The following is a 23,686-nucleotide window of genomic DNA, read 5'->3' on the forward strand; positions in this document are numbered from 1 at the left end:
CCAAAACTGTCAAATTTATTCTCTTCCAAAACTGTCAAATTGATTCTCTTCCACAACTGTCAAATTGATTCTCTTCCAAAACTGTCAAATTGATTCTCTTCCAAAACTGTCAAATTGATTCTCTTCTAAAACTGTCAAATTGATTCTCTTCCAAAACTGTCAAATTGATTCTCTTCCACAACTGTCAAATTGATTCTCTTCTAAAACTGTCAAATTGATTCTCTTCCAAAACTGAAACAATTGCAGTTGGAAAAGACACAAAGGAAACTTATAAAATATTTCATTTTACATCATACCAACTCTGCTAAACCTGCACAATTTAGACAAAAAATTTTCTCTTAAAAACTTACTAATATAAGATTTCTATTTTCTTCTGCTAAAGAATCCTATGAAATAAATAATGAATATAAAAAACTGTAACGAAAATGTAATAAAAAATAATAATGTAACAACAGAAGAATTTACTGCAAAGACCAAAATGATATCAAATGTATTTTCTTATTTATTTAATAGAAAGTAGAAAAATGATTCAGAAGTGCAATTAACTTTAAAATAACAAATATTTTACTAAAATGTAGTAATAAAATTAGAAGTAAATAATCATATATCAATTTATTAAACAACGACAAATAAACGTGACAGTTATTATCATGTTTGTGCATTTATGTTATTCGTATAGAATAATTATTGAAACATTTTGCTAGGTATGAATCTAGTTTCAACAACGAATTTCAGTCCAAATCATTGATCATAAATTTCTATTTATATTCAAACATAAAGAGTAAAATATCTTATTTGTAAAACATTCACCAAATCGTCACTTTATCTATTTATTCTCCTCCAAATAAATTTAGTATAAAAGTAGTTTTCCTTAGTACAATGATCATGACATGGACTTTTTTGGTCTCCAACCATTGATAAAATCAATTATTTTTTTTACTTCTAATGTATTCAACTCTGGAAAACCATCCTTAAGCAATTTCCAATCAAGAGAGGCGAGCATTTGACCATCAATTTGTTCATTAGCAAATCGTTTAACAACCCTATCTTTCATGCCAATGTAGCGTAATGATCGAGAAACATCCTGGACAGACAAACAATCAATATTATCAGGAGGAAGCCAGCCATCCTCACGGAAGACATCAGCATATTCTGAATAGCTGTAATCACTCCCTCCTTGGAAACCATATTCACCCTTTGAGCAGAGTGAGATGGCTGAATCATCACCTTGTTTGGCACAGAGGTCACTTAGTCCAGATACAGAGAGAGAATGAACAAAATACTGGTTTGCGGGGTCACTTTCCAGATAACCATTTCTATTGAGAGAACTAAAGTGATTCGGTGTAGCACAATGGCCATGCGGAGATGTGTAACCATTAATGCTATAAGTTGACTGATGAGTTGCTAGTTCTGAAGGACAATCAGAATCACGAGAAGAAATCGGACGGACTTCACGGAATGAATCTGTAAAATGAAAAACCTCCATTGCATTTTTTGACCGTCGCATATTGTGATGCCTCCACGTATTATTTGGATCTGTGTTTTGGGCTTTTTTCTGGAATTCTGCACAGGGATAGGTACTCTCTCTGCTCTCAACAATGTTATATTTGGGTTGGGGGGGATGGTATCCATCAAGATTTCGCAAAGCTCGATTTCTATCAGTATAATAATCTGCTGCTGTAGAGTTCCTTCGAACAAAATGCATCCTAGCAGATGGCACATCTAACCGACTCAAATCAGATGTTGAAGCTGCAATAATTTTCTTGTCAGGTATTGTTCGATTAGCACTTCTGTTAGCATTGGTGTAAGGTCTGTAGGGATTTATTGGTTCTTTGCAGTTTGCGTATGTTGCAAGGTCAGTGTGAGAATTCTGCACACACTTGTTGTCAACAGGCCATCTAATAGGAACATGGTTTGTAGAACATTGTCGATAATGATCTTTTTTTTTGTTTACCTGTGACGGAAGCATGTAACCATCTTCATCGCTATCAACATTATTCCTCATGCTACCACTAGATTCTGAACATTTCAGTATGTTAACAGGTGAAGAAGGAGGAATTGGTGCAGCTGGAAGATGTTCATATAAGGTGTCATTTGATGATAAAGATAACCTCTCCTCTACATCTACTAGTGTGCCACTTTCACTATCATCCTTTGCTTCTGAAGGAACTGGGGGTAAATCTCGTTTCTGCAAGGATGTCTTTTTACATACTTTTGCATATTGACCTTCAAAAGGATCAATAATTGAGTACTCTTTCAATGGTAAAGGTGTTGAACATGGAGTGGAATGAGATCGTGTAAGGGTTGAAGATGAGGTTTGATAAGCAGGTGAGTTTGACTTATTGCTTTCATTCAGACTCGCCTCTTGATAGCTTTTATTTCTATCTTTTGTAGAGTCAGGGTTCTCAAAATAATTCCTGTCTGTGTAAAAGGCATCAAAAGGCATTTCAGCTTTACTTAAACGGGAAGAGAAAATTCCTTCTTCTTGAAGAGCCTTCAGAGCAGCACGCTCTTTTTTAGTTTTCCGCGTACTTAAGCGCTCAATGATTCCAGGACTTTTTTGCTTTTTGGAATCTTTTGAAGGAACTCTCATAGGAAGATCAATCTGACTTTTTTCAACCCTTAATTTTGTTTTATCCCCTGATTCATTCAATGTTTTGGTAGAATAAGTTGGAAGACTCATGCTTCGCATGGATAGATTTTGAAGAGGAAAATTCTTTGGGGCAATGTCTTTTATATAGCATAAATCTTCGTCAAGTGGTAATTCAAAACAATTCTGACAATCAAGAGTTTTAGAAACCACAACACAATCATCTTCAGAGAGTGAATCCAGCTTTAAGACTCCATGTGGCACATGGTATTTTTGATGGGAATTTGTATAAATTAGTTGTGCTTTCACAGGCAAATCAAAGGCTAATGTAAGATCTTTCAATTCATAAACTGCATCATAACTTTTGTTTTTAGGATCACCAATTGGACTAAACACACCTGTCATAAGCAAAGGAATCATTATTTCATTGCCTTTACTGTCAAAACACTGCAAATATTTCAGATCTTCATCTCGTTTTGTACTGATATGGCGATATTTCAGAATTTTCTTGAAGAGATTTTTCACGTTTGTGGTCAATTTGGTTTTGCGGTGATCCATGTATACCATTCCAGTAGTTAAAACTTCACCAGGAGAAATCTCATGAGGAATCCATGATGATATACCATTTTCTTCACCAAGTTCATATCCAACTGTAGATGTCCTTACGAGAAACTTTTTGGGTTTGATAGCTGTGATTCCTTGAATCGTGTCAAAATATTCAACCGGTCGACCATCATCTGGAATAACTTCAAACCATCCTGCAAGAAAAACGTAAAAGGAGCAATGAGAAATTTAATCAAAACTCAGATTTTGTAGATTAAAATTGAAATAAAAAATTAATTTTAACTAAATGAAATGATTAAATATTATGAGCAACTAAAGATTAATTTCTCTTTTAAAACAAAACCGATTTGCAATAGTTTGTTGTTAGTTGACAAAATGCTATTTGAATTTTTTTTTATAAACAATTGAAAATAGTTGTATGCAAAATAAGAAAACGGTTTAGGAATAGAATAACAAAGACTCACTCTCCATGTTAAGAATGAGTTTATAAATAATAATGTTACTATTTACAAAATCATTCTTAACATGAGAAAGTTAGGGTGGAGGTGTTTTATTAACTATTCTCTGCCTCCCTCTACCAAAGAATGTTCATGATTTTACATTAATTGGATTTGATCAGTTATTACTACTATCACTGAATTTAGAAAACTTAGGCACATGAACATTAGGTAATTTTGGCAAGGTAGGAAACTATAGAATAAACTAGTAGGGGGAACCGACGTTGTCCGGGATTGAATGATGATTAACACATGTTTCACCTTCTCATACTTTTATAGTCATCAAAATTATTGAAATCGCCTATTTTTTAAATAAATCAATCGATTGTCTACTCTAGTAAGAGACCCCCTGCTCGTAGTGTATTTGGAGAAAGCTCCACATGCCTCCCTGCAGTGACTTAGTCCACAATACATTGCACTGTAGAGAATCTACTGTTGATTTTATAAAATTATCTGCAAATAATTGCTTCACTTAAAATTTAAAATGAAAAAGTAAAGTATCAATCATGTTCTCAACTGAAACAATTATTTTGAACGTTCATTTTTACAAAATTATTTTTACATAATCACTTGAATTAAAGTTAAACATACAAAAGTCAAGTATCATAGTCCAATTGTGCTCTAAAAAGAAACATTCGTTTCGAACATGCCCCTATCTTATAAAAGAATCTATAGTTGATTTTCTAGGCTGCGCCTTTCTGCTTGTGTGGTGTTAAAACTTCTCAAATGAACTTGTGATGTTAGGTTGTATAAGAGTGTTAACTTTGATCAAAATCGAATTTCCTTCTTTAATCAGATTTTTTCGATTATTGATTTTCGATACTTATCAGAGGTATTCTGAAATAAAACCTACGTAAGAACACTGCCAGGCACATTAAGTACCTTCATATGAAATTAAAAAAAAATCAACGTAACCGTTTTGGAATCCATAAGAAACAAACTCTTTCTTTCTCTCTCTCACACACACATACAAAGTTCCTTTTATATAATAGTAGAGATTAAAAATCGATTTTAAGACTGTTCTTGAGGAGGATATTGTTTTACTGTCTAAACATCACTTCTCCATAATATTTAAAATAAATATTTAAAAATATTTATTGTTGTTTGAAAGCAAATAAAATCGATTTTTCAAAGTGTTTGTTCTAAAAGCATGTATTATCTTTTCCAATTATAATCTTTGCTGTATGCTCGTATGTCACATTTGGGCAGGAGCTGCTAGAAAGGACTTGTCCTGCCTTGATAGAGTTTAAAATAGACTGTGTAGCCTCGTACAAGATGTCCTTTTCTCTTTGCTGCAACCTCTATCTCACAGAAGAGATGTTGCGGATTTGTCTCTGCTTTATCGTTATTTTCATGGCAAGTGCTAGTCTGAGCTTCAATCTATGGTCCCCACTCATCAAACTTTCACAAGAAATACTCGTCTAGCTGAAATCGCAATCAATAATTACCCCCACTGTTTATCTGTGCCTAAACTAAATGTAGATTCCATGAACAAAGCTTCTTTTTAGAACTGCACGCCTATGGAATTGTCTTCCATTTTCTTGCTTTCCAGCTGATTACAATATGGTGATCTTCCAGTCCAACGTAAACAAGTTCTTGATGAGCCGTTCCACTTAAGTTAACAAATTTACCAAATTTCCATTACTAACGATTACTATATTGTCCAATTGACTATTGTACACTCTTAACCCTTATCCCCGCGTGGTCTATGGGCCTTCATAAGTGGTTATCTCTATGTAAAAAAAAAGAAAAGAGTCCCACTCTTAACATTTAATTTTGATCTTGAAAATAGTATGCATCATCCCTACGTCAGAGACTATCATCATATCAGGTTTGATCATGATCGGTTCAGTGGTTTGGGATGTATACATAGGCTTTGACCGTAACCTTGAAAAATGGTGTGCACCATCCGTAGGTGGAGGACCATCATCAAGCCAGGTTTGGTCATAATCGACCTAGTGGTGTGAGCTGTAGGAGAGTATGCATAGGCTATGACCTTAACCTTGAAAAATGGCGTGCATCAGCCCTTGGTAAGTCATGATGTCCAGTGGTTTGGGTTGTAGGAGAGTTGTACACACAAACAAACGCTACTACTCTATATATATATATAGAGAAAAAATATAATAAATATATAAATAGATAAAAAATGTAATAAATATATAAATAGATAAAAAATATAATAAATATATAAATAGATAAAAAATATAATAAATATATAAATAGATAAAAAATATAATAAATATATAAATAGATAAAAAATATAATAAATATATAAATAGATAAAAAATATAATAAATATATAAATAGATAAAAAATACAATAAATATATAAATAGATAAAAAATGTAATATATATATTAATAGATAAAAAATATAATAAATATATAAATAGATAAAAAAATGTAATAAATATATAAATAGATAAAAAATATAATAAATATATAAATAGATAAAAAATATAATAAATATATAAATAGATAAACAATATAATAAATATATAAATAGATAAAAAATATAATAAATATATATATAGAAAAAAATGTAATAAATATATAAATAGATAAAAAATATAATAAATATATAAATAGATAAAAAAGATAATAAATATATAAATAGATAAAAAATATAATAAATATATAAATAGATAAAAAATACAATAAATATATAAATAGATAAAAAATGTAATAAATATATAAATAGATAAAAAAGTGTAATAAATATATAAATAGATAAAAAAGTGTAATAAATATATAAATAGATAAAAAAGTGTAATAAATATATAAATAGATAAAAAATATAATAAATATATAAATAGATAAAAAATATAATAAATATATAAATAGATAAAAAATATAATAAATATATAAATAGATAAAAAATATAATAAATATATAAATAGATAAAAAATATAATAAATATATAAATAGATAAAAAATATAATAAATATATAAATAGATAAAAAATATAATAAATATATAAATAGATAACAAATATAATAAATATATAAATAGATAAAAAATATAATAAATATATAAATAGATAAAAAATATAATAAATATATAAATAGATAACAAATATAATAAATATATAAATAGATAAAAAATATAATAAATATATAAATAGATAAAAAATATAATAAATATATAAATAGATAAAAAATATAATAAATATATAAATAGATAAAAAATATAATAAATATATAAATAGATAAAAAATATAATAAATATATAAATAGATAAAAAATATAATAAATATATAAATAGATAAAAAATATAATAAATATATAAATAGATAAAAAATATAATAAATATATAAATAGATAAAAAATATAATAAATATATAAATAAATAAAAAAATGTAATAAATATATAAATAGATAAAACATATAATAAATATATAAATAGATAAAAAAGTGTAATAAATATATAAATAGATAAAAAAGTGTAATAAATATATAAATAGATCAAAAATATAATAAATATATAAATAGATAAAAAATATAATAAATATATAAATAGATAAAAAATATAATAAATATATAAATAGATAAAAAATATAATAAATATATAAATAGATAAAAAATATAATAAATATATAAATAGATAAATATGTGTAATAAATATATAAATAGATAAAAAAGTGTAATAAATATATAAATAGATAAAAAATATAATAAATATATAAATAGATAAAAAAGTGTAATAAATATATAAATAGATAAAAAATATAATAAATATATAAATAGATAAAAAATATAATAAATATATAAATAGATAAAAAATATAATAAATATATAAATAGATAAAAAAATATAATAAATATATAAATAGATAAAAAAGTGTAATAAATATATAAATAGATAAAAAATGTAATAAATATATAAATAGATAAAAAATATAATAAATATATAAATAGATAAAAAATATAATAAATAGATAAATAGATAAAAAATATAATAAATATATAAATAGATAAAAAATATAATAAATATATAAATAGATAAAAAATATAATAAATATATATATAGAAAAAATGTAATAAATATATAAATAGATAAAAAATATAATAAATATATAAATAGATAAAAAATATAATAAATATATAAATAGATAAAAAATATAATAAATATATAAATAGATAAAAAATATAATAAATATATAAATAGATAAAAAATACAATAAATATATAAATAGATAAAAAATATAATAAATATATAAATAGATAAAAAATATAATAAATATATAAATAGATAAAAAATATAATAAATATATAAATAGATAACAAATATAAGAAATATATAAATAGATAAAAAATATAATAAATATATAAATAGATAAAAAATATGATAAATATATAAATAGATAAAAAATATAATAAATATATAAATAGATAAAAAATATAATAAATATATAAATAGATAAAAAATGTAATAAATATATATATAGATAAAAAAAATAATAAATATATAAATAGATAAAAAATATAATAAATATATAAATAGATAAAAAATATTATAAATATATAAATAGATAAAAAATATAATAAATATATAAATAGATAAAAAATATAATAAATATATAAATAGATAAAAAATATAATAAATATATAAATAGATAAAAAATATAATAAATATATAAATAGATAAAAAATATAATAAATATATAAATAGATAAAAAATATAATAAATATATAAACAGATAAAAAATATAATAAATATATAAATAGATAAACAATATAATAAATATATAAATAGATAAAAAATATAATAAATATATAAATAGATAAAAAATATAATAAATATATAAATAGATAACAAATATAATAAATATATAAATAGATAAAAAAGTGTAATAAATATATAAATAGATAAAAAAGTGTAATAAATATATAAATAGATAAAAAATATAATAAATATATAAATAGATAAAAAATATAATAAATATATAAATAGATAAAAAATATAATAAATATATAAATAGATAAAAAATATAATAAATATATAAATAGATAAAAAATATAATAAATATATAAATAGATAAAAAATATAATAAATAGATAAAAAATATAATAAATATATAAATAGATAAAAAAGTGTAATAAATATATAAATAGATAAAAAATATAATAAATATATAAATAGATAAAAAATATAATAAATATATAAATAGATAAAAAAGTGTAATAAATATATAAATAGATAAAAAAGTGTAATAAATATATAAATAGATAAAAAAGTGTAATAAATATATAAATAGATAAAAAATATAATAAATATATAATTAGATAATAAAATATAATAAATATATAAATAGATAAAAAATATAATAAATATATAAATAGATAAAAAATATAATAAATATATAAATAGATAAAAAAGTGTAATAAATATATAAATAGATAAAAAAGTGTAATAAATATATAAATAGATAAAAAATATAATAAATATATAAATAGATAAAAAATATAATAAATATATAAATAGATAAAAAATATAATAAATATATAAATAGATAAAAAATATAATAAATATATAAATAGTTAAAAAATATAATAAATATATAAATAGATAAAAAAGTGTAATAAATATATAAATAGATAAAAAATATAATAAATATATAAATAGATAAAAAATATAATAAATATATAAATAGATAAAAAATATAATAAATATATAAATAGATAAAAAATATAATAAATATATAAATAGATAAAAAATATAATAAATATATAAATAGATAAAAAATATAATAAATATATAAATAGATAAAAAATATAATAAATATATAAATAGATAAAAAATATAATAAATATATTAATAGATAAAAAATATAATAAATATATAAATAGATAAAAAATATAATAAATATATAAATAGATAAAAAAGTGTAATAAATATATAAATAGATAAAAAAGATAATAAATATATAAATAGATAAAAAATATAATAAATATATAAATAGATAAAAAATATAATAAATATATAAATAGATAAAAAATATAAAAAATATATAAATAGATAAAAAATATAATAAATATATAAATAGATAAAAAATGTAATAAATATATAAATAGATAAAAAAGTGTAATAAATATATAAATAGATAAAAAATATAATAAATATATAAATAGATAAAAAATATAATACATATATAAATAAATAAAAAAGTGTAATACATATATAAATAGATAAAAAAGTGTAATAAATATATAAATAGATAAAAAATATAATAAATATATAAATAGATAAAAAATATAATAAATATATAAATAGATAAAAAATATAATAAATATATAAATAGATAAAAATATAATAAATATATAAATAGATAAAAAATATAATAAATATATAAATAGATAAAAAATATAATAAATATATAAATAGATAAAAAATATAATAAATATATAAATAGATAAAAAATATAATAAATATATAAATAGATAAAAAATATAATAAATATATAAATAGATAAAAAATATAATAAATATATAAATAGATAAAAAAGTGTAATAAATATATAAATAGATAAAAAAGTGTAATAAATATATAAATAGATAAAAAATATAATAAATATATAAATAGATAAAAAATATAATAAATATATAAATAGATAAAAAACATAATAAATATATAAATAGATAAAAAATATAATAAATATATAAATAGATAAAAAATATAATAAATATATAAATAGATAAAAAAATGTAATAAATATATAAATAGATAAAAAAGTGTAATAAATATATAAATAGATAAAAAATATAATAAATATATATATAGATAAAAAATATAATAAATATATAAATAAATAAAAAAGTGTAATACATATATAAATAGATAAAAAAGTGTAATAAATATATAAATATATAAAAAATATAATAAATATATAAATAGATAAAAAATATAATAAATATATAAATAGATAAAAAATATAATAAATATATAAATAGATAAAAAATATAATAAATATATAAATAGATAAAAAATATAATAAATATATAAATAGATAAAAATATAATAAATATATAAATAGATAAAAAATATAATAAATATATAAATAGATAAAAAATATAATAAATATATAAATAGATAAAAAATATAATAAATATATAAATAGATAAAAAATATAATAAATATATAAATAGATAAAAAATATAATAAATATATAAATAGATAAAAAATATAATAAATATATAAATAGATAAAAAAGTGTAATAAATATATAAATAGATAAAAAAGTGTAATAAATATATAAATAGATAAAAAATATAATAAATATATAAATAGATAAAAAATATAATAAATATATAAATAGATAAAAAATATAATAAATATATAAATAGATAAAAAACATAATAAATATATAAATAGATAAAAAATATAATAAATATATAAATAGATAAAAAATATAATAAATATATAAATAGATAAAAAAATGTAATAAATATATAAATAGATAAAAAAGTGTAATAAATATATAAATAGATAAAAAATATAATAAATATATATATAGATAAAAAATATAATAAATATATAAATAAATAAAAAAGTGTAATACATATATAAATAGATAAAAAAGTGTAATAAATATATAAATATATAAAAAATATAATAAATATATAAATAGATAAAAAATATAATAAATATATAAATAGATAAAAAATATAATAAATATATAAATAGATAAAAAATATAATAAATATATAAATAGATAAAAAATATAATAAATATATAAATAGATAAAAAAGTGTAATAAATATATAAATAGATAAAAAATATAATAAATATATAAATAGATAAAAAATATAATAAATATATAAATAGATAAAAAATATAATAAATATATAAATAGATAAAAAAGTGTAATAAATATATAAATAGATAAAAAAGTGTAATAAATATATAAATAGATAAAAAAGTGTAATAAATATATAAATAGATAAAAAATATAATAAATATATAAATAGATAAAAAAGTGTAATAAATATATAAATAGATAAAAAATATAATAAATATATAAATAGATAAAAAATATAATAAATATATAAATAGATAAAAAATATAATAAATATATAAATAGATAAAAAATATAATAAATATATAAATAGATAAAAAATGTAATAAATATAGATAACATATATATATATAGATAATATATATATATATATATATATATATATATATATATATATATATATATATATATATATATATATATAGATAAAAATGTAATAAATTAAAATTCTATTACAGGATTAATCCCATCATAATGCATTTTGGGTTCTTCATAAAGAAGTCAGCCATTTCAATATTTTGTTGAAAAAATCAATTACTTTGTGACTGTTTTAAAATTTTAAGGGAATTCGATTCGAAAATCATTTAAACTGGTGTTAAAATTCTTATCAAATCCTCATGCATTAAAAAGTTGAAAGTTCTGGAAGCTAAGTATATCACATAATATTATGATCATTGATTGAGTTGCCGTATTGGCTTCTGCCTTATCTATGAAATCCGGCAATCTCAGCCAAATTGTGTGATATCATCGCTGAGTCCCTCCCTGCCCCCGATGCTATCTCAGCAGTGTCCACTACTACCCTCATGGTAGAATGGCAAGAAATCTCAATTGCTCTTCATGGTGCCTCAGAATCCATCTTTGGCTATTCTGGTTTGGTTCGATGACTGTGCAGGGGACATTGGATCCCTCATGCATGAGAAATTGCTGCTCATGATGCCCCTCTTAGAAATCCAGCATCTTCCTACCTCAGTGCCATGGTGCAGTGAGAATTGCATTGGATAGAGAATGAATGGTGGCTGAAGAAGGCCAGGGAGATCCAAAGCTGTGCGGTTTCTATGAGGCAGTAAAGATGATCCATGACCCAAGGCAATGTTCCATGCACCAAGTGCATAGTAAAGATGATGCTCTCATCAAAGAGGAGAGTGGAATCCTGAAAAGATGGGCTGAACATCTGCAGGAACTGTTTAATAAAATCAGTGCCACTGATCCCTCCATTGTCGATGATCTCTCCACTCTGCCATCCATCCCCATGCTGAACACAACCTTAAAAAAAACAAGGCAGCTGGTCTCGACGGCATACCTGCTGAGATCCTCAAGTGTGGCCGAACTGACCTCCTCCTGCATCTCCACTGATTCATACTGGATTGCTGGTCAGCGAAGTATCTCCCACAGCAGTGGAAGGACGCTAACATCATCTTCATCTACAAACATAAAGGTGACTGCGCTGACTGTGGCAACAGCTAAGGCATCTCTCTCCAATCTGTGGCCGGCAAAGTATTGGCTAAGATCATGCCCACCCGACTTCTGAAGACTATTGTCAATCTTGTCATCCCAGAATCCCAGGAGAAGTATCGTGAACAGCATGGTAAGCTCTATTTGGCTAGATCTGACCAAGGCTTTTAACACCGTGAACTGTGAACTGTTATGGAACATTCTCCGGAAGTTTGGCTGCCCTCCTACTTTCTTGTCAGTTCTCCAGTAGTTTCACACTGGCATGCATGCTGGTGTTATCATGTCAAGTGCAGAATTGGACACTTACGCCGTGAATGTTGGTGCGAAGTAGGGATGCATCTTGGCTCCGGTCATTTTCAACCTATTTCTGGTTGCCATCACTTTGGTTTTGCACCATGACCTTCAACCATGATGCTGTTGCTGTCCAGTAGTGTCTTGATACCAGCCTTTTCAATCTGAAACGTCCTCAGGCAAAGACTAAAACCGCTCAGCATACTGACAAAAACAAGAGCAACGTTCGGATACCGATAGGTGTTAAACCATTTTTCCCTGAACAAAAAACAAAGATATGCAGAGCACATATTTACTTCACGGAGCAAGCCAGAACTTGCAAACCCTGGTGCAAATGGCTAGGGAAGCGAAACATAAAAATACTACCATGCTCATGCCCACCAACACCAAGTGATTTGGAAAACTAGTAGCGTGAGCCATGTCCGTCCCCTTGAGTTCACCACTAGTATAAGTCAAAGCAAGGCTAGGGACAAAAACATTAAAATTTATTGTAGATACAGGCGCAAGTATCTCGATAATACCAGCAGCCATGATAAACGGTGTCACATTACACCCAACACCAGTATCGCTAACCACTGCCAACGGTGAGAAAATAGAATGCCACGGCCAAGCTAACCTTGAAATTGGGATACCAAGTTTGAGAAGGTAATTTTCCTGGCCATTTGTTATCGCAAACGTAACAAATCCCCTTGACTTCTTAAATAAATGTGGCCTTACAATAGACTGCAAAAATAGAGCAATTTACGATCCAGTTACTAAAACCAAAAAAAAAAGTTACTATTAAATGTTGCAGCACCAGTAAATGTGGTCATAAATGAAATAGAACTGCCTGTATTCATTAGAAAAAGCCTGGATAAACACCCAGAAATTATCTCTCCGCACACCAACAAAAACAGTGAGTACTGTCGTGTTTATCACAGAATCGACACAGGCAGCCACTCCCCAGTTTTCGCTAAATCCAGACAACTGTCTGCTGAAAGGCTGGCGGCGACGAAAGAGGAATTTAAACGTTTAATAAACGAAGGTGTAATAACCCCTTCAGACAGTGAGTGGTCAAGCCCACTACATCTGGTACCCAAACAAAGTGGAGGTTATCGCTGCTGTGGAGACTACCGCGCCTTAAACAGCATCACTAAAAGTGACAGATACCCCATCCCCAATGCCCAATACGGCTAAACTCGCTGATAAACAGCGATTTTCAAAAATTGACTTGATTTCAGCAAATCATCAGATTAAGGTGCACCCGATGATATTCCAAAAACTGCCGTAATCTCGCCGATGGAACTCTATCAATACGAATACATGCCGTTTGGACTAAAAAACTCAGCAGCTACGTTTCAAAGATATATGGACAAAATTTTCCGAGATATCGACTGTGTTTTCATTTATATAGACGACATATTGATCTTCAGTGACAACGAACAATCCCACCAATAAGATATCGACACAGTTTTTCAAATCTTAGAAAACAACAGCCTAAAAATATCCATTTCCAAATCCATCTTCAATGTGACATCTCTTGACTTCCTAGGATTTAGAATCAATTCAAAAGGAATCACACCAACCGCAAATAAAGTTAAAGAAATAGAATCTTTTCCGTGCCCTAAAGATGCAAAAAGCCTACGCAGATTTCTTGGTATGGTAGGATTTTATAGAAAATTAATACCAGGATTTGCGAAATTAGTCTTACCCTTATCTGAGAGAATGAGACTAACACCGAAAGGTTTAATCACCTTAAATACCTCGGAAAAAGAAGCCTTCTCTACTATGACAAAAATACTGGGTAACCTAACAGAATTACCCCACCCTCAACCAACTTGTACACAGTATCAACTGGTCACAGACAGCAGCAAATATGCAGTAGGTGCTGCCTTACATCAAGTCATCGATGGAACCCCAGTACCAATAGGGTTTTTCTCGAAAAAACTCACATCAACACAGACGAGATATTCCAGTTTCGACCGTGAACTTTTAGCAGCATATTTGGCTGTATTACACTTTCGCCACATAATAGAAAGTCACGAAGTATTGCTTCTGACAGACCTAAACCAATATGCGGTGCATTTCACAGTCTAAAACCTGCAAAATCAGATAGGCAACAAAGGGAACTAGCCATTATCACAGAATTAATCTCAGATATTGCCCATGTGAAGGGTGACCAAAATATAGTTGCAGATTGATTATCTCGCCCAACATTTGCTGTACAAATATGTACGACCTCCCAGCACTTGCAGATGCACAGAAAACAGACACCGAAATACAGTCCTATCCAGACTTAAAGAAAAAATCTATCTTTGACAGCTTACATTCAGTATCACATCCTGGAATAAAATAATCTATCAAAATGATTAAGGCTAGATTTTGCTGGCCACATATGGATAAAACAATCAAAGAATTATGTGCATCATGCACATCTTGTCAACAAGCAAAAATATACAGACATACTAAATCACCAATTCAAACGTTGGAAATACCACCATCAAGATTCCATACCGTACACATTGATATAATTGGACCATTACCCTCAGCTAAATGTGCCAACAATCCTTATACAAATCCATGTCGGTATGTTTTAACATGTATATATCGAACCAGTCGATGGATAGAAGCACAACCCATCGCAGATATTACAGCACAAACTGTAGCAGAAGCTTTTGTTAATACGTGGATTACTCGCTTTGGTGTCCCACTACATGTCATAACTGACAGAGGCACACAATTTGAAAGCGAACTATTCCTTGAATTGTAAAAGATTATTTGATTTTATAGGCTACGAACAACAGCTTATAATCCACAATGCAACGGACTTATAGAAAGAGCCCACAGAACTATTAAAGCAGCCATAATGGCCGGAAAAGAATCTTGGATTTCAGCTCTACCAATAGTCCTCTTGGAAATTCGAAGTATGCTCAACTGCTTCAATTTTTCCCCCATTTTATGCGGTCACAGGTACACAAATGTTATTCCCGCAACTAATGATTGGTACAGAAAATACAGAAACAATTACACAAAATTTTACAAGAGAACTACACAAAACTATGGCAAAATTTGATCTGACAGACTTTTCAAACACAGAAAAATCAACAAAGAAAGCATACGTACCAAATCAACTTCAAACCTGTGATAAAGTTTGGATTAGGATAGACAGCATTCGAAAACCATTAGAAGCATCCTATTCAGGCCCTTACATTATACTCGAACGAACACTGAAATATTTCCTAATAGAAACAAACCCAAACACGCATACACAAGCTTCAACAGATCGTTTGAAACCTTACATTGAAAACAAGCAAAAATGTACGCAAAATACAACTACCAACAAAAATAAAAACCCGACATTTTAATCCCTGAAAAAAGTGCAGGAACATAAGATAAAAACAAGAACTTCAAGTAGGAGAGTTTCATGGAAAAAAGACAATGAATACATTTATTATTAAAAAAAATTTTTTTAAATAATAAATTGTGTTCGTTACAACTCTACTTTCAACCGAGTCGTTGTTTGTTTCGTTCACCACACTCTTTTCTTCTACCTCTTCTTTTACACACGTCCGTTTGCTTTAGTGACTAAAACTCGTCCCTTCCCGCTTTCCCTTCCTCGTTATTTATGGAATCAGGGTATGAGATTCTCCGAGATTCCCCGAGATTCCACGAGACTTTTTTCCACATAAACGAATGCGGGCACCATCTTGATTCTCAATTTGTGCTCTACAGGCACAAACGCGCAGCCGCTTTAACGGTAAGCCACTTCTTTCTCCACACTCCCCACTGATCTCATGATCACAGAGACGACAGAGGGGGGGGTGATCGCCGCCGTCGGGTGCTTCTATGAAGGGGGACAGTGCTGCTCTCGTCTTCGCCGGCGCTCTCATCCACTGCCTGATGGTCGGGGAAGGCTTCATCTCCGTGGAGGTTACTGATATCAGAGTCACTGCTTGATAGGGATGGTGCAAACCAAAGTCATGGCCCACTCGTCTCAGAGTCAGAATCACTCTCATCGTCCACTGGAGGTGGTACATGTGTCGCCGGCCGTAGGTCCCTAACGTGACAGGGTACGCCATCAACCTGGACACACTGCTGACTCACCACTCACCACTCAGGGGTCCATCCTGGGCCCAACTCTTTTCCTGATCTACATTAATGATCTTCCAAATCACATCCTTACATCATTTGTAGACATTTATGCTGACGACACTACCATTTATGGTAGCACATCTAAGACAGTAAACGACCAAGTTCTCTCCAATTCTCTCTCCTCTGATCTTGAGCACGTAGTACAATGGGGAAAGGAGTGGCTGGTTACTTTTAATGCATCTAAAACCAAGCTTCTCTCTTTACATCATCAACATTCTGAGCCACATCTGGCATCAATTGAAATGAATGGCTCTCGTCTTCAAGAGGCCTCTAGTTTTGACAAGCTTCTGGGCTTGACCATCACTCCTGATCTTAAATGGAACACGTACATCAAATCTGTTGCCAAGGCCGCTGGAAAAATGGTGGGATCTTTCTATCGATCCGGTAAATATCTCACTGCTGATGCTATTCTCTATCTATATAAGAGCCAGGTACGTCCAAGGATGGAATACTGTTGCCACATCTGGGCAGGAGCTGCTAGAAAGGACTTGTCCTGCCTTGATAAAGTTCAAAATAGACTTTGTGGCCTGATTGGATATGTCCTTTTCTCTTCGCTGCAACCTCTATCTCACAGAAGAGATGTTGCGAGTTTGTCTCTGATGTATCGTTATTTTCATGGAAAGTGTTCGACTGAGCTTCAATCTATGGTCCCCCCTCACCAAACTTTCACAAGAAACACTCGTCTAGCTGTAAACACTATCAATAATTCCCCCCACTCTTTATCTGTGCCTAAACCTAAACGTAGATTCCATGAACAAAGCTTCTTTCTTAGAACTGCACGCCTGTGGAATTGTCTTCCGTTTTCCTGCTTTCCGGCTGACTACAATATGGTTGTGTTCAAGTCTAACGTAAATAAGTTCTTGATGAGCCACTCCATATAAGTTATCAAATTTTCCAAATTTTCATTACTAATGATTACTATATTGTCCAATTTCTACTGTACACTCTTTAACCCTTATCCTTGAGTGGCCTCTTGGCCTTGATAATGTGGTGTTGCCTAAGTAAAAAAAAAAAAAAAAAAAAAAAAAACACATCGGTCACTGTGCCTGTCAGTACATCGGTTTCCTGGCGGCTTCACCCAGACAGCATCCCTTTTGGCATATCGATTCCGTTCTATCTCAGTAGCCACAGTTGTATCGGGGTGGATTCCTTTTTCTCGGACACGGTACTGATAGATTGTGTTTGCAGGCGCCGTTCCTGGAGAGACACCATCCTTTGGCATGAGATTATACCAGTACACAGCTTCTGCGATGGTGCACTGCTTCCTGGCTGCAATTGTTTTGATGCTGCGATGGCTTCTCTCAGCTATACCATTGCCAGAAGGCACATAAGCGCATCTAAGCCGCAGCCGCACACCCCATTCTTGTAAGAACTGCCTCATCTGATGGCTGCAAAAGGCTGGGTCGTTGTCTGTCAGCACTTCATCGGGCGCACCTCTTTCACAGAACACGGATGACAGCTGGCGAATAATGTTGCAAGAGTCCTGGTTCCCGAGGAGTCTCCAGACTGCGAAACGTGTAGGCCCACAATCGATGAGGGTAAGGAACAGGTTGCCACCGTAGTGTGTGATGTCCATGCCCACTCTCTGCCACTTACCACTCACTCCCAACTCTCCTTTCTTCCATCGTGCTGGAGCTGGGTCGATGGATTAGTAGGCCTCGCAACTTTCCACCACTCTTCGGATATCTTTTTTTTCCTACTCCTGGATCAATCATCTTGACAAAGTACAGTGTCCGCTTGATGCCAGGATGTCCACACTGTCGATGAATGTCCATGATGCGCGCTGCATCCACATTACACACAACTGCTGCACATGTGTTTTGCAGATTATCAGCATGTCTCCGAGCACCAGCCAGAAGCCATCATTGAGGAACTCTTGTCAAAGCATCTGCTCTGTTGAGCGCAGACCTGATCAACACTACGTCCATGGTCAGGTCGTACTCTGTGATGGTGTCGACCAAGGTGGCAAGCCGTCTTCGAATTAACATCTCACTCGATGCTTGTGTCGTCAGCCGTGCTCTTCCACTTAATGCATCGGTTATCCACCGATGAGTGCATGCCGAGTCAGTCATGATATATAGAACCTTGGCGTGCCATTGAAGCGCCAAGTTAACGCCCTTCAATGTGGCATCAAGTTCGACCAGGTTTATGTGCCTCGAATCATTCTCTGGCCAAAGCCAACAGACATCTTCAATAATGGAATCATTAACTGCAAGGGCAACTCCAAGGGCCAGTGAACTAGCATCCACCCAGACCGTGAACTCATTCCCGCTGACGCACCACTTTCACTGGTGACTCTGGACACAGTCTCTGTCAACATGCTCCTTAGGGTGACATCGTGTACTGCATCGTCCCATCCTGACGACACGGCTGTTGCACGTCTCTTTATGGCTGCCACGGCCACCCCGAGCCAACCGCACACAGGGAAATGGCCTACCATCTTTCCACAAAGCGAAAACACTGTTCATCGAGTGATGTTTGATGGGACCTTGGGAACGTGACTTCCTCTTCTCCAGCAAAGTCCCTCCTTGCTATTGCGCACGTGCAGGCTGAGAACTTTTGCTCCATCGCACAGACGCTCTGGTTCCTTACATGTCAGTCCAAAGCTTTCAAAGTGCATTCTAACCGATTGCGCTGACATGAGGTTCTCATTGACGAATATATCATCGATGTATGAGGATGTTGCCTGTTGCACTGCCTCATCTTGCTGCCGCATAGCATGCATGATCGCTGTCATAATGCCTGGGGCCACATTTAGACCGAACCCTAGCTTGGTTAGACAATATCAGGTTCCTCTAATTTCCACAGTCTGAAATGGCCACAATTTCTTCTCAATGCGTATTTGCAGATAGGCCCTGAGTAGGTCCAGAGTTGCCACGTTCGATCCCTACTGTCGCCACTCCCTTAATTTGAGTGCACACACATCAGCCCTTGCCGTATATGGGTCGACATGCTTATTGAGCTCACGGTAGTCTAGGACGGGGCAGACCTTTTGTTTGGTCTCTTGTACGACAGCCATCAAGGGAATCAGCCCTCGCGGGGGGGCCAAGCTCATCCTCTGGGTATGGAAGAAGCCAGCCATTGTCGACCCACGTTTACAGTTCTTCTTCATACTGTTCCCTTAGCCACATGGGTGGGGGATATTCCGATAACCGGTTTCGCAAGGATATTGGTGGCTGATCGTTTGACCACTTCCAAGACGCCGTCCATGCATTGGTGTTTCTATCATACTCTGCATGAAAGTCAGGCTCGTCGAGAGTTATGGCAGCACAAACATGTTCCTCACATCGAGAGAACTGTACCTTGCCAGTTCTGTCCACGGTAATTCCACCCAGTTGTGTAATCAAGTTCATACCCAGGAGTAGGTTGTACCCAAGAAGCTCTCCCTCCATCACCAGGGCTCGCACGGCTACTGTAGGCCCGTTGTTGTTTTCGGGCCATGAATTCCTTCCATGCAGTAATTGGATCTAATGTCAATGCTGTAAAAAGGGCGCGCTTGATGCAGGCAAAATCTGTTTTTTCCTCATCAGCCAACTGCTGATATACTGCATATGCTCCCCCAGTGAGGCACATTGGGACCACACATTCTTTACGCTTCACCCCACTGAGCTTTTTCCACCCATTCCTGCACTGAGTGATCAGTGCTACTGCCATCAAACAGGGGAATTAGCTTGGGGTCAAATCCTGACGTCATGCCGGAATAGCTTGTGTTCGTTACAACTCTACTTGAAGTCGTTGTTTGTTTCGTTCACCACACTCTTTTCTTCTACCTCTTCTTTTACACACGTTCGTTCGCTTTAGTGACTAAAACTCGTCCCTTCCCGCTTTCCCTTCCTCGTTATATATGGAATCAGGGTACGAGATTCTCCAAAATTCCACGAGATTCCATGAGACTTTTTTCCACATGAACGCATGCAGGCGCCATCTTGATTCTCAATTTGTGCTCTACAGGCACAAACGTGCAGCCGCTTTAACGGTAAGCCACTTCTTTCTCCACATAAATATAAAAATATACATATATATGAGCACTCTATCTACTGGCAGGGTACCTCTCTGTACTGATCAAAGATTTAGGTCACAAAACCAAAACCACTTCTAATATCCTCTTCAGCACTATATTAAACCTTCCTCTTCCCTACAGTGTAAAAGAAAATTCTAACTCCTTAATCCTTCGTAACACATAGTCACCCTGCTTACAGACTCCTCCCATGCCAGCCTGCTGCTACCATCCAAGTAGAGAACGCTGGTGCCTTTTCAACGAGAACGAGGCAGAGTTCACTGAGTCGACGTCTAGTACACACGTGTTTTGATGATTGCTATACTCATGTAATCTTACCATCTTCGCAGAATAAAATAATCCTTCAAATTAGTATTTGTGTTGCGTCTTATTCAAACGAGATAACAGCAAATATTACAACATTCTATCCTGAATTTAGTTTATTCACTTTGAGAACGGTAAACCAATACAAAAGCAAGTAATATAGTAATAGAAAAGATCATGTATTGTGTAATGAAAAATAAAGACCTTTTAAGATATTAGAAAGGTTTTATTCAACATAAAATTCAGCAGGTACAACAACATGGTCGGTAACGAATGACTAAGCTGGGAAAAGGCGCCAATTTCGTTCTATTTGTAAACATCTGGTGCGCATGCGCACTAGCGCTCTAAACTCACAACACTCTCCACCACATTTTATTTATATTTTGGGTTGCAGGTGATCTTCCTTCCCCTTTTTGTAGCTTCTGGAAGAAATTTGAAAACGCCCTTCTTCGAGTCAGACTGTTGCTGCTGCTCTTCTATTTCTAAACACTTTGTTTTGTCGACTGAAGAGAAAGACTCTCCATTTGGTGAGGTATTATTCTTTGGGGTTTCCTGTTGATCAATCAACTCTGGTTCGCGGATGTTTGATGGAGTAGTAGAATCTGGTGATGTACCATGATCAGGGGAGACAGGAGATTCCAAGTTTGTAGAGGAGGGGTCAGTGACAGGAGTGGGGGCTAGGTCTTCTGTTGAGGCTGTTGACTGACGGCCGTCAGGGAAACAAATTCTGGCAAAGTTGGGAGTTGCAGATATTATATCTACTGGTTCCACTAGGGGATCTGACTTGTGTTGGCGGACAAACTTCCTAAGGAGGGCCGGTCCTCCTTGCAGCCACTCGGGTAAGGTATATCCGGTGCCCGACCTTCTGGAAAAGTTAAACATTCTCTCGTGTGGGGTTGAGTTAGTTGCTGTACAAAGTAGCGATCGAATAGAGTGCAAAGCTATGTTGAGTACTTCATGCCAGTGACGTTCGTCAAATTGCCTGGTTTTGAGTGCAAGTTTGATCGTTTTCCAGATTGTGCCATTTACTCTCTCGCATTGTCCATTGCCGATTGGATGGTATGGAGTTGAGTGGGTAATCACAACTCCATGTTGCCAGAGAAACTCTTTTAGTTCACATGAAATAAACTGACTTCCTCGATCACTATGGATGGAATCTGGGCAGCCAAAAAAGGTAAATAAATTCTGGAGAAAATTTATAACAGTTTTTGTTGATATGTCCTGACATGGATAGACAAAAGGATAGCGTGAATATTCATCTACAATCACGAGTAGGTATTTGAGATTATTCGTAGATGGTTTCGGTCCCATGAAATCTATTGAAAGACGTTCAAAGGGGGATCGGGAATGGATTAATCGACCTGATGGAGGTTTGAAGAACCTTGGTTTTAGTTCAGCACATATTTGACATTCAGCGCAGGTGCGCTTAGCATCTTCCATGGAGAATGGTAGATTCTTCTGCCTCACAAAGTGATAGAGTCTCGCTACTCCAGGATGACAAAGTGCTGCGTGCAGGTCCTTTAGTGATAATCAGCGCGAAGCAGAGCATGATCGAGAAAGGGTATCTGCAGAGTTATTAAGAGAACCTGGTCTATATACTATCTCATAAGAATAGTTTGAAAGTTCAAGTCTCCACCGAAGCAGCTTATCGTTTTTAATACGATTTGGTGTCTGCGTGTTGAACATAAATGATGCAGCCTGTTGGTCAGTAATAATGGTAAAGTGTCGACCGAGTAAGAGGTCACGCCATTTACGCACAGATTCTACAATGGCTGCCGATTCACGTTCCACTGCTGAATGTCGACGCTCTGACTGCGTTAGGGTTCTGGAAAAATATGCTACTGGACGTCCATTCTGGGAAAGGCAGGCTGCTAATGCTGTCGCAGATGCATCAGTTTCTATCGTAAAAGGAACTTCGTCCTCAATGGCTGCAACCGAAGCCTTGCAAATTTCATCTTTCATGGCTTCAAATTGATTTTTGAGTTTCTCAGTGATAGGAAAGGACGTAATGTTTAATAAAGGTGAAATCCGATCTGAGAAATTCTCTA

At 31.3% G+C, this 23,686-nt stretch overlaps 1 protein-coding gene across 1 annotated transcript in view; it reads right to left on the reverse strand.

The window, feature by feature from the left end:
• Window positions 1–479: 479 nt before the first annotated feature.
• LOC145256499 (uncharacterized) overlaps window positions 480–23,686 on the reverse strand; it is a 257,129-nt gene continuing 233,922 nt past the window's right edge. Inside the window, exon 2 of the mRNA XM_080115457.1 lies at window positions 480–3,348. Coding sequence (XP_079971583.1) covers window positions 884–3,348 — 2,465 coding nt within the window. The 3' untranslated portion in view covers window positions 480–883. The remainder of the gene's footprint in view (window positions 3,349–23,686) is intronic.

The sequence above is a fragment of the Euprymna scolopes genome, chromosome 3 (assembly GCF_053919585.1).
Source record: "Euprymna scolopes isolate OS-2025 chromosome 3, ASM5391958v1, whole genome shotgun sequence".
Lineage (NCBI taxonomy): Eukaryota > Metazoa > Mollusca > Cephalopoda > Sepiida > Sepiolidae > Euprymna > Euprymna scolopes.